Below are 17,694 nucleotides of genomic sequence, written 5' to 3' on the forward strand. Positions count from 1 at the left end.
CTATGCGATTAGCTTTAGCAGCATGTAGTAGTCATTTTAATATATACACTTGTGTGAGTGTGATGGCTAGGAGTGATAGCATTGTCATTGGCAGTGCTAGTGGGGGCAATTGGTGGTGCAAGATGCTGTGGCCTCCTTACAAGGGCCCTGGCACTTCTTTTTTTGCATATTAAGCATTGAATATGTACAAGTCGGAAAAAGGTTTCATATCATTTGAGAATACAACCATTCTACTGTGAAATATTGGAGTGACGGTGCAGTGCTCTTTTGACAAAAAGTGTGAAGAGTGAGCACAACAACAACAGAAAGGATCAACACAGTGGAGTTGTACCATGAAATAGGTAGCCAGGCTGCCAGGAAAAATTAAATGAGTGTATCTAGTTGACTAGATGAGTTTAGCATGTTTCACAAAGCTTTATTCGACAGTGTTGTCATAAAAGCACATATTACAATACAGTCAAACAATTTATAAATTAGCTAAAAAATGTTAAAATACAATTAAACCATTCTTTAACCATTGAATAAATAATCACACACATATTAAAAACTCTGAGTATAAAAATGTAACCAGTTAATTCATTCGTCGGCCCGTAAACTATTACACAATTTATAGACCAAAAGTGACAAGTAGCGCAGATAGATGACCAGAGCAATATGCAAACATATACCCCGATGAAATTAAAGCAAAAAAGAAGGAAAACACAAAAAAAAGTAGTATTCACTCATCAGAGCCTAGGTGCAATGTGCTCAACCTGATTCGCCAAGCCCACCCCAAGAACTTTGCGACAGCTAGGGAAATTGGAGGTTCAGGATCAGAGCACAATATTCTCAAAGCTATTGCGTGCCTTCTGATTCCCATCACTCTACAAATAGGTTTTAACCAGATTTTACGTGGCACAGTGTACAGCGGGCAGAAGAAAAATATGTGCCCCCACTGTTTCTGATTGGTCAGTACACTTGTGACATTTGTCATTGCTTGCACCCCCCCCCCCCCATCTACAAGTGAATACACGGGTTGGCAATGCCCCTACTCTAAGTTGAAAATACAATTTCCGATCATTTACTTTCTCGATCGTATCCCAATATCTTTCAAAAACTGGGAGAGACTTAAGCTCGAGAAAGCGGCTGTAAGATGGGTTGAGAGGCCTCTGGAGGTTTCTGCTGTAAATACCATTTCCCAATAGCGTTCCTTCAACTTGTCCTTCGAGGGGAATGTTGCATTAGATGGATTGGTCCAAAGTTCAGATAAACCAAGGTTCCTCAAGAGGGATCTGATTTCGTTAAACCATTTTATCTTGTGGGACGAATCAGCTCTTATAACGTCCATAGGACCGCTAGAGTAATGAGTAAGTTCCTCTGTACACCAAAGCCTCCGCCAATAAAGGAGGGGGCGAAGTTTTACAAGATGTTCCACAGGCTTCTTACCAAGGTCAAGTAATAGTGGTCTTAGGGGAGTGCTTTGGGGGAGGCTTGTTATTTTGCCTAAAAACGCATTCTCCAATGTGATCAAACCCTTTAAATTCCCAAACCCCCACAGCTCCGCTCCATAGAGACAAGAGCTCAAAACTTCCGTCCCATAGATATCCAGAACTGGACTGATGGGTTTTGTGAGCGAGGTTTTGAACTTGGTTAAAAGAATTCCAGCCTGTTGTTTATGCGACAAATCTGCCCGGTCTAATTGGCAGTTCCATCGCATATCGCTCTGTAACGTGACCCCCAAGTATGTAAAGGAAGTGACCTGTTCCAGGGGCATATTATCCATAAGTACATTTTCCTTGAACGACTTATGCACGTTAAAGGACATGAACTTTGTTTTTGTGGTGTTCACCTCCAAACCACGCAATTTACAGAATTCTTCGAAGAGCTGGAGGGCTCTTTGCAAGCCACTAGTTGTCTTGGAGATTATTAGGGTATCATCCGCAAACATGAGGATTGGGATGAGTGTTCCTGCCAGCCTCGGGGCATCCGTGGGAGACAGAGTGAGGAAGTCAGCCACCCCGTTGACAAAGAGCGAAAACAGGGTGGGCGCCAAAAGGCAACCCTCACACCCCTGCCAACAGGGAAGTCTTCTGTCACTTCGCCCATGCCCCCCCACCGGACCCGAGCAAAGTTCCCCTCATGTAAACGGATGATTAGGGATAGTAGTTCTGGAGCCATCCCCATTTCCCTCAAGACCTGCAAAAGTTTCCCTCGCGGTACTAAATCGAAAGCTGCCCTTAAGTCGACAAATACCGCGTAAAGGGCACATCTACCTATAACCACCGTCCTCCAATACAGATTGATAAAATGAAATACTTGGTCTATTGTACTGGTTCGAGACCGAAACCCTGCTTGTACAGGACTTAAAATATCAATGAGCTCAATCCAAGTCTGAATCTTTTCTAAAACCAGTCTGCCCATCACCTTCTGCATAGAATCTATTAGACTGATTGGTCTATAATTAGCAGCTAGGGACATGTCGCCCTTTTTAACCACTAGATGAGTTACTATTAATAACAAACAACTAGGAGGTTTTTAGGTGTTCCAGAGTATCTAGGCGCACAACCTGGGTGACCGCAAGGTGATGGTGACAGTAAGTGATCAGTATAGGCAATGAGGCGAACGGTAACCCTCACAACCGCTCTAGGAAGGACCCCAAGGGATCCCCACAGTAACAACAAACAGCAAAGCCCCTGCGCTATACAGTTACAATTAATACTTGGTAATAATGGTATCAAATGAAAGTAGTGAAAGTAATTTGAGCACATCAATATGAAATCTTGGACTTCGAGAATAGGTAAGCATTAGTTTGACATATATCAGTACATAAACGTTCTTTTCTTGATGTAGCATTCTTGTTTATTGTTCCTTTGCATAGGCCAATAATTAGCAGCTAGGGACATGTCGCCCTTTTTAACCACTAGATGAGTTACTATTAATAGTCCAGACTGTTGGTAGTGTCACAATTACCCAGAAGGACCTAGTGTATGAGTGTTTTTTATGGCTTCCCAGGTTCTTAGGGCTAAAGGGCAGCTACTTTTATTTCATACACTTTCCAAATAGACAGCAGTCCTGAGGGATGTTGTTCCAGGGAGAAGAATTCAGGGATAGAACAAGCAGAGCAGGAAGAGTCAAAAGAATGCAGGAGGAGTGTTACTGAGCAAGAAGATGAGAAGAAATAGACCTCTTATAGTGTGTTTTTCCTCTTCCTCTGTAATGCCACTGTGGCTACAGGTTGCTGGGAATACAATTTTGAGGCAATACACTTCCAGCCTTTGCCTGTCTTCTGATGTTTGTGAGCACAGGCAAAGGATCTCCAACTGTGGTAGGAGAAATGGCGGGATTGGAGTTGGAAGACCTCTGTACCACGAATCGCAGCAGTAAATGACAAGACCCTATCCTAAGATAAGTTACAGCAGAGAGTTCATGAACATTGTGAAGTGGAGTAGAGGTCATACTGAGCTACCATGCAGACAATATCTGACCAAGTGAGAAGGATGCTAGACTGACTGTGGTGATACAATGAAGGATTAAAAGCAGTGGCTACTCTGTCCAGTCACCTTGGCTGCAAATGTAGAGATACCAATTAACACTAGATAACCTATAGTGTCATGTGCAGTTTAAAGCTCTAATGCAATATCTTTAACGTAAATAGTCATGATTGTTAGTCTGAGACAGTGATTTTCCAACATCAATTATTTGAAACCATATCCCCTGTGGTAGTGACAAACTCACATTAAAGCTGGATCCTTAAGTACAGTCTACAGCATGGAGTACATGTCTAAATATACCTAAGATGTATGCTACTCAACAGATCAATCTAGGAAATAAGGGTGAATGTGTACTTTTCTGATCCAACAACTTAAACAACATTTAATTCGTGTTTAGAGATTAACACAGTGTTGGACTTGGCCTTTTCTGCAGAGTCATCCCCATTTTCCCTTCAATCCTCCTGTTTGGCTGACTTTGTCTTTGCTGGCTTTAGGACTCTGCGCTCTTTACCACTGCAAACTGGTGCTAAAGTGCTTGTGCTCTCTCATATGGTAGACTTAGCTTATTCCCAATTAACATATTTAATTTGCTTGTAAGTCTCTAGTAAAGCTCACTACCTGTCCTCAGGGCCTGTATATTTTAAAGTTACTAGTGGGTCTCCAGCACCGAGTGTGCCACCCACACGTGTAGCCCGTTAAAAGTGTCTCAGGCCTGCCTTTGCAGACTGTGTGTGCAGTTTTCAAACTGCCATTTCAACCTTGGAAAATAAACCTTTTGCCAGGCCCAAACCTTTCTTTTTAATACATGTAAGTCACCACTTGGGAAAGCCCTGGGCAGTCCAGAGAGCTGGGTGCAGTGTATTTAAAAAGTGGGACATGTACCTTTTAGTTTTAGATGTCCTGGTAGTACAAAACTCTTACATTCGCTTTTCACGTTGCAGTTATCTTATTACATCTAGTAAGTGAAAATTCCAAATGGCAGCAGATAACCAGTTCATATTTTGTGTGCTTGGAATTGTAATGAAAAATCTTCTCTGATGTTGAAGTCGGATTTAAATTACAATTTTGAAAATGCAACTTTAAGAAAGGTGTCATTTTCCTGCCTTAGCCATTCAGTGTCTGCAGCCTGTCTCTGATTGGGTTTGATTGGGCTTTGTGTATTCCTCCTAGAAAGCTGCACACAATAGAGAGCTTTGGTGTACCTGATGTGCCTGGATGAGCCATCACTGACAGGATGGGAGGACGGAGCTTGGCACAGCCCTACTTACACTTGAAAGGGCTTGTCAAGCCTCCACACAAAGGGTTGTAGACCCCCAATAGTTAGTCTGGAGCCAGGATAGGAAAGGCAGGATGCCTGTGGACTTAAAGGGAAACCTCTAGAAGCTTCTCCCACTTCAAAGGTAGGCCCAGGAATAAATATTGGACCCAGACACCAATTCTTCAATACACTTCTGGACCTGTGGATACTCTGTCAGAAAGAAGGACTGCTGTGTTGCTGAAAGGACTGCTACTCTCCTGTACTGCTGCTCTGAAGGACTGATGCTCTGCTGTGCTGACCTGCTGACTGCTGCTCTCTTGCTTGGGTTAGAAGGACTGGACCCCGGACCCCAGAGTGACTCCAAGGGCAAGTTGGCTGGCCTCCTGACTAGATCCTCAGGGGCCAAAGGCTCCCACAACCTTAAACCCAGCACCTGGACTCTGCCATCTGTGATTCATACTCTGCTAAGTGGTGCCACCCCAGTCCTGGACCCTTGGAAGTGGGCCTGAAAGTGCTCTGTCAGCCCATATGTGGATCCAGCAGAACAGACGCATCTCACCTTCTGCGCAAACCTGAGAAGAACTGATGCATCGTCTCTGCTGTGAGGAATCTCTCAATGCAAGGACTCCACATCCACCTCCCAGCCCGCATCGGAAACACCGCTGTGTCAAGCTTCACCAATGCAGGCCCTCAAGTTACAAATCTCTCATCGACAGCAGGCTCAACAACGATGCAGGATCTCGCATTGCAGCTTCGTACCTCTGCGGAACCAATGCACCGCCTTGACTGCACAATGCATCCTTGACGCAGGACTTCGCAACACTCTGTGATCAGCATTTAAGCTGCTCTGGTTTAGTAAGCCTAACTGGGTCTCTGTCACGGTGGGCTTGAACTTATTACTTTGTCCAAGTCCAGCACAACCAGATATCCATAGTGTCATTTTGAGCTTTTTGATGCTGTATTTACTGACATCTTTAAACCTGCATATCTCCGGTTCTACTGGCTGGATTTTGGTAATATTTGTCTTGATTTATTTATTTAAATCTACAGTTTTTTAAATTGGCGTGGGATATTTCTTGTGTTGTGTTTTCACTTTATTACTGTTTGAAGTGCTTCAGAAATACTTCACATATTGCCTCAAGTTAAGTCTTCCTGATCTGTGGCAAGCTACCAGAGGATCTAGCACAGGTTAATTTGGGGATTTGCTTGTGCCTCACCCTGACCAGGATTGTGATTGTTACTTAAGTAGGGTTTTACCCTACTCAATCTGTAACCCAGTTTCTCACATACTAAAACTTTGCTTGCTGGCATTAAATATGTCTGGGTTTCTCCTTTCCCTTACTAGTGTTGTGTAATTACTGTTTTATTATGTACTGGAATTATAATAATCCCAAATGGAGCTCCCCGAGCAGTCCCAACTTTCAAAATTAAAGAATGAGCTAACTAATACACTTTTCTTATATTTTATCAAACTGTTCTGCCTTTTTTAGACAGTATCCTGACTTACCTGAAGAGGAACAAGCCTGTGGATGCTCTTTGCATTTTGGCGCTCACACTGAGTGACCTTTACCCATGTGAAACCTGGAGCTACACCTTCAGCAAATCTCTATTGGGACAAGGTGAATTTCTAATAAAAGGCACCCAACTTTGTCGAATTTTCTGTACAAATAGAGTTTCATTGCTTCTTCAAGATCTGTATGAGGTTTGCTACTGCCAGACACGGCAATACTTATTTAATAAATCTTTCGATCAGTATTTAAAAAATTCGACAGAATGGTGAAATAAGGTATTGACAGAAAACTAGTATGAGATACATGAAATGCAGCATGTTTAAGTGAAAATAAATGTAAGACTATTTACGAGCATAGGAGGGCCAGACGATGAAATGGAATGTGAAGAGGGTCGACTGAGTGAGGTCAACACATTGTTTACAGGGAGGAACTTTAAAGTAACCTGATCTTTTTGAAAGTTTTCATGCTACAGTTCCTATATCTTCTTCTGTTTTGGGGACACCCGTGCACCTCAAAAAGGGCCTTTTCAAGGAGCATGCACTTATTCTTGCCCCAGAACCACCCGTTTAAGATTGGAAGGCAATGGGTCCTCCATTCCTAGCCAATGTCCTTTAGGGTCTAACACCAACAACCCAACCCTTTATTCCAAGCGCCTTGACACCCTTAGGGGTAATTGATCGTGCTTTACAAATACCGGTATTATTAATATTATTATGAAAAAGCTGTTAAAAATATATTTTTCAGCATTTCTAATTACATGTTTGGCCAGTGCTTTTGCAGAATAAAGGTGTGGTTGTAAAACCCATAATACAAAATTCGACAGAAAAGATACTCAATGAATTGAGCCAAATGAAAAAACCCCACTACATTTTCTCAAAGATCCAACTTAAGGACTAACATAAATTATCCTTTTTATTCTTATCACTGTGGATTTCTTACAACCAATTGAAAAAAAAATGTGTCACTTCACATTTCACATGACTAGTATTCTACAGTATTCACCTAACTTTTCAATAAATACTTTCCTGTTTGGAACAACATATTATTCTGGAGAACTGAAATGATTTACCTTTTTACAATGTATGTTAATAAAGCAGTAAATATAATATGGTCTAACCTTGTAGTTCAGGTAATTTTTACAAACTACTCAGACTTGTTTTCCTTGCGTTTATTGACTCCAGAGCCAGGCCGACAATGAACGTCCATAAAACACAAATGTGTACACTGAAGTGTGAGAATGTTCAAAGTACTATACAATGTTCCATATAATATGAAGCCATACACTGACGCATGATACGAAGAAAATCACTTTCAGCTGTTATCTTCTATTTTGTTTGCTTAAATGGTAATGAAGCTAACTGTTCTTGCCCTAAACTTAATCCAATAAAAAATGCACTTAGAATAAAGTTAAACATGGGATCATGTTTAGGCAAAATTATTGTGCTCTACTACTACATCATTTATTCTTTATTGATTCATTTTGAATTGATTTTGATATATATAAGTTTTGAATTGATAATCCATAAAATCAAACACCCATCATACTAATTAAAAAATACACACAATGCATTCTTAAACAAAAATAAATACAATAACAAACTTTAATTCAGTTAATAAGGGACCATTTTGCAAAATGTACATTTTTATCAGAAAATACCATCATAACATAATTGATATCTCTTTTGATGTGCTAAGCACAAACCTTTAGCTCTGTGACACTAGGCCTTTCATATATAATTAAGAATATTGTATTGAATTGCAATACAAATATTAATCATTTCACTACTTACAAGCATACAAGCAATATTTTTAAGAAACATTATGCATATACTACTTCGTTTTTTTATTGTATCGCAGACTTAAAATTATTTAGTGTTGAAATATTATGCACTGGGTTTACAATATATTTCCTCAATGTTTATGATACTTTGTTTAATTCGTTCCCTATAACAAGAGAAGCAGAAACATTACAAAATAGATTTGAATTTTTTACAGTATTCTTATCACATATAATATGATCCATGCTGCCTTAAAAAGTTTACCAGCTGAATGATTCAAAGCAGGGCCCTGGAGTTATGTGGCAATGGGGGACTAAATTTAGGGGCTGGGTTGATTAAAATTTGGGAATCCATATTAAGACTAATTCACAAAGACATTTATGAGTATGTGAAGTAGTAGTCCTCTAGTTCTCTTTTACATATTTATTTATTTATTTATTTAGAAGGTTTTATATAGCGCGAACAAGACTCGTGCGAGTATCAGAGCGCTTTACATGACAAGTAGAAAATATATAGAATATATTACGATATAGTGAACCACGGAATAAGTAAGTTATGCATACATCCAGATCAAGAGAAGACAGTGCTAAACTGGTGCAAAACAGCAAAGATAAACAGAAGGACGAATATGAGCGAAGAAAAGCAAGTAATACAGTGCAGTGAATAGACATAGAGTTCACGTGAATTGAGTCATGAGGATAGCTTTCACTTCTCTTTTGAAGGAGGCAGAGGACGGGTTCATTCTAGTTTCACTGGGCGTTCCATATCCTCGGAGCCATACCGGAGAAGGACCGGTTATACGTTTTTTTCTTAGCAAATCGTTGAGGTTGTAGGAGAAGAGTCTTGCCACTCCTGGAAGCTCTGCTGCCCGCTGAGAGCACCAGTTTCTAAGCTAGGTATTGTGTGGCGTTGTGGTAGAGAGCCTTGTGTGTCGTACAAGCGATTTTTAAATGAATTCTGGCTTCAAACGGTAGCCAGTTGAGGGCTCTCAGGTCTGGGGATATGTGGGCGTTTCTCTTAGAACCTGTGATGAGTCTCGCAGCTGAGTTGATCGTGGCTCTTAGCGGGGCTGTCGATGACCTAGGGAGTCCGCATAAGGTTACTGCTCCGTATTCCAAGCAGAGGATAACTAGGGCTTGAACTGTTTGTTTGAAATCAAAGGCGGGCAGATAGGGTTTCAGTTTTCGCAGGGTCTTTAGTTGGAAGTTGGCTCCCTTTGTTGAGGCGCTGATGTGTTTCTGCATCTAAAGGTTACTGTCCAGCATTACCCCTAGAGATTTTGCTGAGTCGAATATGAGCGGTTGTTCATTGAGAGCTGTTAGGTGCTTCATCCAGTCTATGATAGTGTGAGTTTTGTTCGGGGGAGCGATTACAAGGAATTCTGTTTTGAGGGAGTTAAGTTTCAAGTGGTTTTCGGGCAGCCAAATTTGGGTTTTTTGTAGTGTGGCGTTGAGAGATTTGATGTCTTCCAGAGAGTGGATTTTGATGTATATTTGGGTGTCATCAGCATACATGTGGAAGTGTATCTTGGAGAGGCTGAGAAGATCAGTGAGGGGTTCCATGAAAAGGTTGAATAGGGTGGGAGAGAGGGAGGAGCCTTGTGGAAATACCAGAGTGACAGACGAGGGGATGGACAAGGAATGGTTGACCTTGAATCTTTGGGATCTATTTTGGAGGAAAGAGGCGAACCAGTTAAATACACTTCCAGACAAACCCATTCTGTGTTTCAAGAGATTCAGCAGGTTGTCGTATTTGACGGTGTCAAAAGCTGATGCCAGGTCGAGTAGGATTAGAAGACAGGCTTCATTTTGGTCAAGGATTTTTAGAGCGTCGTCTAATGCATGTGTCATGGCTGATTCTGTGCTGTGACCTGCTCTGAAACCCGATTGAAATTGGTTCAGCAGGTTGAAATGATCAATGTGACTGTTCAGTTGTATGTTAACGCATTTTTCCAGGAGTTTGGCTAACATAGGGATGTTAGAGATCGGGCGATAGTTATTAGGGTCCGCGGGGTCCGCTGTGGGTTTCTTTAGGATAGGCGATACCTGCCCCGTTTTCAAGCTGTCTGGAATGGATCCTTGAAGAAGGGAAGTATTAATGATCTTGGTCCAGAGGGGTAGTAAGAGAGGAGTGAAGTCTTGTATGTAGTTTGCCGGGAGCGGGTCAGTGAAGTGAATGGAGCGCTTCAGCGCGTTTAACGTTTTTAATATGGTATCTTCAATGTAAGTGTTGAAGTGGGACCACGATGCATTGTTTTTTAGTTTAAATAATGGGAGATCATTAGCTGGGGCACCAGCTAGGGACAGTGATGGGCTCTCTTTCAGGTATGAGATGGATATTAGGTCCTTGAGTAGATCTGATTTAATGGATTCTGTCTTAGAGGCGAAGAAGGAGGCAAATTCATCACAAGTGGGAATAGACAGACCCCCCAGGATATAGCGGCATGGATTAGCAAATTTAGCGGCACAAAAATGGAAATTTAGCGGCACAAATATGGAAATGTAGCGGCAATTTTGCGGCATTTTATGTGGCCATTTTTCCTACAACAAACACAGATATCTTAGTTTTTTTAGTTATTTAACAACATGAAGCTATGTATATTTGGTTTCTTTACAATGTAGACACTTTGGGGTAGATTTACAAGCCCCTTGCGCTGCTTTTACGCCACCGTTGCGTCACTTTTGTGATGCAGCGGCGGCGCAAAAGATGCACCATGGTGCGGGGTATTTACTACGTGACGCATCTCCCAGATGCGTCACGTTGCAAAACCCTGCGCCAGAAAAGGCGTACCATTGCAGGTCAGTTTGTGTCTTGCAATAGCCTTAGAGCTTGGTGCCACTGTACCTGCTGCACTAATGATGGCTATACCTATCGCCCCTTTTATTGGTAAGCACGTTAAATAATACAGTGTATTTTGAACACGACCTGATATCCCACCGGATGCCCGTTCGACAGACCTAAACACTGGAGAAAGAGCAGTCAAAACCGCCAAGTGGTCACTTGTTAAACAGTAGCGAACTGCATGTTGGTACTTGTAGTTTCGTTGCAAAATGTCAGCCTGCAAATCGTCTCCGATTTAAAAGCGGGGACTGGTTGAAGTTGACACCCATGACATGGGGCCACTTGACGCCCGTGTTAAATTTCTCGCCTCTAGGATTTTTCCCATGGCTCACTCCCAGGGGGAAATGGTCTGCAATAGGTGAGCTCAACCCTCTGACTTCATCCCTTGTCCAGCGAGCCTCTGGAGATACCCCGTCCCATGTGCGCCTCAGCTCTCTCGGCTGAGTGGTTCTGTCTGTTTATCTTGAGGGACAGACATCTCTGCACGGCGCTCCGTCTCCAAGCCAGCGAATAGGGTGACCAAATGGCATTGGTGCAAATTCAGGACGGTGAGTGTAAAAATTCAGGACAAAGGGTCAAAATTCAGGACACAAATTCAGGACACCAGCTCAAAATTCAGGACAAAACTTCAGGACAATAGGTACGTTTTACAGACACATCAGAGGTCGCGCAATAGTATATAAATAAGCCCAGACATTTCCAAACATATTCAACCGTTTGCAAACCTATCCATCATGTATCCTTCCATCTATCATTTCACTCATCCATCCCTTCATCCATCCCTTCATCCATCCCTTCATCCACATGAAGGCAAAATGGCGGCTGAAGGAGTGCTCTAGTGAGGAGCGCTGGGGCTAGGGATCTCCAAATATGGATTAAATCCCTGCACAACCCCAGAACAACCCCCAATACAGCCCAAGACGAAGCGGAACAACTGCTGCATGTTCCGGAACAAATAAAAAACGAGACGAACAGAGTAGAAACAAGACGCAGGAAAGAATGCAGTACCTGGTCGATGGTCAAGGCTGCCTCCTATCCTCGGACTCCTAGATCGTCGGACCCCATGTGACGCGAACAGCCTGATGGGGAGCGAGCGGAGAAGACCCACAGCGGACATTAAATAAGAAAGGAGCCACCCGATGCCTCCCTGGTTCGCGCTTGGCGGGGGATCTCGGAGGAGCCATCGGCTACAGCTCCGGGGCCGGTAGACACATAGACTGGCCATCACAGAAGACGGAGCTGAGAGACCGCGCTGACCTTCGGAAAAGGTATGGTCATCCTCTCCCCCTGCGCAGCCCCAACAACCGCTTACAACACCCCTAGGACTCGCAAAAGGGAAAACGCGGGATATTAGAAGTGAAGAGGAATGAAAAACGGCTCGCCTGACCCTAAGATGGCGGCCGCGCGAGACGTCTACTGAATCTGAGTCCCTGCAGATCAACAACACAGGGGCACAGACAGAGAAAGAGGACTGACGAGTGGAAGAAAGGAAGTGAATCATCCCAGACCCCCATTAACAAACAAGGAACAGTGACAAGGGACCAACCAAGATCGATTAGAAAGAAAGAAGGGACAAAGAAAAGTGATAAGAGACTAAAACAACTTCAAGGGGGGAAAGAGAGAAAGACCTTTCCCCTCAGGAAATAATATGGGCAGATTCGGCTGACATCCTGCACTGGCCAACTTATCACCAGACAACCCCTTTTTCACAAACAGGGATAGTCAATCAATTAATTAATTTGCTGATGATAGCACCTTAAACTACAAATGATTGATTAGAACAAAATAACACAACTTCAAAGGATTAATTAGAGACTCTTAAGAAAAATCTCTTCACAAATAAGGATAGGAAAGGGTGTAATTAATTACTGTGGATGGCACCATAATTTCAAAGGATTGATTACAATAAGGTAACATAATTACAAAGGACTAATTAGAGGATACCAACTACAAAGAACTACGGAACAATACCGCAGAAGTCACTCCAACCTCTATATCTTCCACGACTACAAATATATAATAAGAGCTAACCAAACTACAAAGAAAGTACATCTACCACTATGAAACAGTAGTACTGGAGTTACCCAGATTCCTATATCCTCCCCGATATACCAGCAGGGAACTACACAGTACAAAGCACCAACAGGGAACTACACAGTACTAATAGTCAAAGGCTTCTGAAGACCCACAACGTGAAGGTGAAGCGGAAATGGAGGAAAGATACCGAGGGTCGACCGGGTCTCATGCAAAGAAGATAGAATATCCTTCCACTCTATCCAAAAATGCTGCCAAAAAATTCAAACATAACACATTGAGAAAAAACCCGGACACTCTGTTCGCTGACCCATATTTCGATAGAGTTAAAGGTGTCATGATGAATGACTTGATATTCTACACAGACAAAACAGCTAAATGGCGCAATGCCCTTACAAAAATGCTGTTCACAAAAACTGTAAAAAACATACCACATGGCACAAAAATAACGACCTCATTAAATAAAAAATGTAATACAGAAGTATGCATTACTATGTATAAAACAGGAATTGTGCTGATACAAGCAACGAACAAAGAACTTGAGAAATTTGAGATAACTTTCCAAACGTTAAAGGAATCCATAGAAAGACCTAATCATCAACAAAACATGACCCCACCAGATATCACAAATGACATAAACAACTCTGTCACCAGAGAAGCCAACCAAACGGACTGCCGGAACGATCATATCCCTAACGCCGGAGATTTACCTGAAACTGCGATGGCCATACCGGAGAAGGAGATTGAAAGGATAGCGGTATCTCCTAACCCTCGAAACAAAGAGAAGAACCAGGCACCAAGGGAAGAGCCGTTGCCGATACCACACGACGCCACAACACCTGAAGAGGGTGGCTCAGCTCCGAGTGAGTCCGCCTATGAAGATAACTACAAAAAGAACAAGGTAGAGGTTATCGACCTTCCCCAATCTCCCTCGAATGCGAGTCTGGAATCCCATAGATCCTTATCCACAAAAACACCCACTACACCTAATAACATAGGAAGCAATGGAGACACCCCATATAAAGTCAAGAATCATAACAAAACTAAGGATACAGCGGTAAAATCGGTGGCAATGAGAACAGACCTTTCACGGAGGAGAGCAAAATGTAGAACGCATACAGCCAGGTCTATCTCACATAAGAAATCTACCCGAACACAAAAAGAAGTCAATGAGCTCAAGAAATTAATAGGCAACCTGGCACAAGACTCGATGAATGTCGCAAAGACAATTGAGAAAATCTGGGAGATGACGATAAATACGCACACGAAGGTCTCACACATCCAGAATCTTGTACTCCGACCCAACAGACCAAACAGGACCAACCCCTTATCACATGAAGAAGCCCTGGCCTTACTTCGATCTTATGAACAACCGGCTAGGGGGAAGGAGGAGTATATCGAAATTGTACCTATTGACTCTAATAGAACGTCCAGAAAGAATGACAGGAAAGCAATCCACCACAACTTACAACATATTCAGGTAACTACAACTGAAACTGAAAATGAAAACCCCGTTAACTCACAGAGAGCCCTGCAATGCCTACTTCTTAACTGTCGTTCGGCAACTAAACATGCGTCAGATATAGCCGCCCTCATCATCAACAAGGAAATCGACTTGGCCATCCTCACGGAAACATGGCTCAGTGAATCATCATCTCCTACCATAGATCTCCTAGTACCACCTCAATATAACATTGTCAGGTTAGACAGACCAAGGAAAGTGGGAGGAGGTATAGCGTGCATTCACCGTTCGGAGATTAAGGTCAACCAATTCCAATCTGACCCCATAGAATCCTGTGAATACCTTGGTCTTAACATAAGATCACTAAATAATCAAAGCTATAACCTGCATGCGTTCTACCACCCACCGGGAGATAACACAAAGTTCACAGAGCAACTAATAGAGATCATAACTGCCAACTCTAACTCGGATGTCAACAACATATTCCTAGGTGACTTTAACCTCCACTGGGACGACGGCAATGACAAAATGGTTAACTCGATTAAAGACTTCCTCAATGAGCTAAATCTTACGCAAGCATGCACCGAGCCCACTCACTCACAAGGAGCGACTCTAGACTGGATTATCTCAAGAAACAAAGAGACTTCAATCCTTGCTATAGACCCCTGTGATTGGTCTGACCATCACGCCATAACATTTGCGATACCCACAATGAAAAAGGGCAGGACCGTGCAACCCCGCAAGTGCAAAAAACTGATTCGAGATACAAAAGAAGCTAATATTGAACTACTGGTTGAAAGATGTGAGAAAGACCTGAAGCCTCGTAACAACAGGCAGAATGTCAATGTCAACGAGCTGACGGATCACTACATATCCTCGATCGGTAATATAGTCAATGACACCTTGCCTCAAAAACTGAAAAGTGTCTCAGAAAAGCCTAAAAATCCTTGGTTTAATGAGGCATTGAACGAGGACAGGCGAAAACTGAGAATGGCTGAAAGGAAATGGAGACAACATCCCTCCTCCCCTGAGCTGAAAGCCCTCAGAAAAACTAGAAAACAATATAACAAAAAGATAATCAACACCAAAAAAGAATTTATAAGGGCTGAACTCGACAATGCCACAAACAGACCAAGAAAACTCTTCGAGATCTTAAAACAACAGTCAAATAAACTAGCCAAAACGACTCAAGAGAACTCAAAAACTCCCATAAGCTGCGAGGAATTCTCTTAATTTTTCACGGAAAAAAACAAACTACTAGAAGTTGAGCTCACAAGTGCAGCAGCTAACCTCATGACCCTTCCTTCACCTATAAATGAGGCGAATGCGACAACTGAAGATCTTCAAACAAAAAATAAAGCAAATTGGGACACATTTGAACTATATGACCAGGGAAAGATCGCCAAAACGCTAGCAGAACTCAGACCGAACAACCACTATCAAGACCCTTTACCGGCAAAGTGTGTAAGAGAAATCAGCCACACCCTAGTTCCTATCTGTACTGAGATAATAAATGCTTCACTTGCACAAGGGACCCTCCCTGACTGCCTAAAAACTGGGCAGGTAGTTCCCATCATCAAAAAACCGGCAGCGGATGCAACAGACCCGAAGAACTATCGACCAGTGACCAACATCCCTTTACTTGCCAAACTCATTGAGAAATGCGTGCAGGGCCAACTGAGTCAACACATCGCTAAGTTCTCATTACTAGATGACTGCCAATCAGGTTTCAGAACCGGACATAGTACTGAAACGGCGATCCTGCATATTGTTGATGACGCCTTACAAGCCCTAGACCAAAATCATGCGTGCCTACTAATCCTACTAGACTTGTCATCAGCATTTGACACTGTAAATCACGAATTATTGATGACCAGGCTACGAGACAGGATGGGTTTATCTGGAAACGTACTGAAATGGTTTAACTCCTTCCTACAGAACAGGACACAACTATTCCTGGTCAACCAAGCAATCTCCTCCCCGTGCCCTAACGCAATAGGGGTCCCGCAAGGCTCAACGTTATCCCCAGATCTATTCCACTTGTATGTAGAACCTCTCACGGAGATTCTTCGAAAATCACAGATCTCCTATCACATGTACGCAGACGACACGCAAATATATATGAAGATCGCCTGTCGGGATGACATTGACCTAATGAATGAAACATTAAAGCGAGCGTTACAATGGCTAACAGCTAATCATCTGAAACTTAATGCCGATAAAACAGAATTCCTACTAATATCACCAGCAAGGAGTCAAACAGAGGTAAAAGAATGGACTAAATTGGTGACTGCGCTAAACTGTACTCCGACCCTAATTAACTCAGCTAAATCACTAGGAATTACGTTAGATGAGAACCTCGACATGAAAGACCACATCAACACAATGGCCAATGGCCCGTTTCCACCTGAACTATCTAAGAAAACTGAATCCCTTTATCTCAGAAGCAGATCTAAAACTGGCTATCCAATCACTAGTGATCTCGAGAATTGAATATGGCTGCACCACGTTAGCTGGCCTACCGAAAACATCCACTGCACCACTAAAAGCCTGTCTCAACGCTGCGGCAAGACTCATCACGGGAACGAGGAAATTCGATCACATATCTCCCCACCTAAAGGCACTAAACTGGCTACCCTACGAAGCTAGAATTAAAATGAAGATGGCCTGTATTACCCACAAAGCGGTTCACTACAACACGCCTATATATCTAGCCAAGAAAATTAAGCTATCGGGAGGTAACAGACCAACTAGAAGCGCTAATGAGTTGCTATTACGACCGGCCTTCTTCTGGAAGAAAAAGACCTATGACCGAGCATTCTCCGGAGCCGCCCCCAGAGTCTGGAATTCACTCCCTCCTAACATCAGGGTGATTCAAAACACTGTAACATTCAAACGGGAACTGAAGAACCACTTGATGAGTAAATACCCTACATAGAGATACCTACCGACCATTAGTATGAATAATCAAGACAAAGAAGATCGGACTCTTCATGAATAATTTGAAGATCAATTAGACAAATGACTGATTCCCGATCAAACCTCGGCTATACACTTCAAGGCTACCTCATATATATGGGATCTCTACACTGTATCTCACACCCATAATGATATAATTCTCTACCCTACTTGGTTTATCTATTTAATCCTTGCGACAAGCTAAACCTATTCAACTCTTATTGCTAATTACTCATGGAATTGTACTGATAATACCATGTAACACTACCTCACCGAACCTGACGATATGACTATGACACAAGCTAAGCCTATGCACCTCCTAATGCTAATGACACAGGCGTTAGGAATATATTTATCTAATCACCCCTGATAGCATATCGCC

The 17,694-nt window shown here is 42.5% G+C and overlaps 1 protein-coding gene across 2 annotated transcripts in view; it reads left to right on the top strand.

Annotated features, from left to right (window-relative positions):
• Nucleotides 1-17,694, top strand: part of AMZ1 (archaelysin family metallopeptidase 1) — an 86,500-nt gene that overhangs the window by 14,607 nt on the left and 54,199 nt on the right. For both annotated transcript variants that reach the window (XM_078664199.1, XM_078664200.1), the window contains exon 3: nucleotides 6,219-6,347. In XM_078664199.1, coding sequence (XP_078520325.1) covers nucleotides 6,219-6,347 — 129 coding nt within the window. The remainder of the gene's footprint in view (nucleotides 1-6,218; nucleotides 6,348-17,694) is intronic.

This window comes from Lissotriton helveticus, chromosome 10 (genome assembly GCF_964261635.1).
Source record: "Lissotriton helveticus chromosome 10, aLisHel1.1, whole genome shotgun sequence".
Classification (NCBI taxonomy): Eukaryota; Metazoa; Chordata; class Amphibia; order Caudata; family Salamandridae; genus Lissotriton; species Lissotriton helveticus.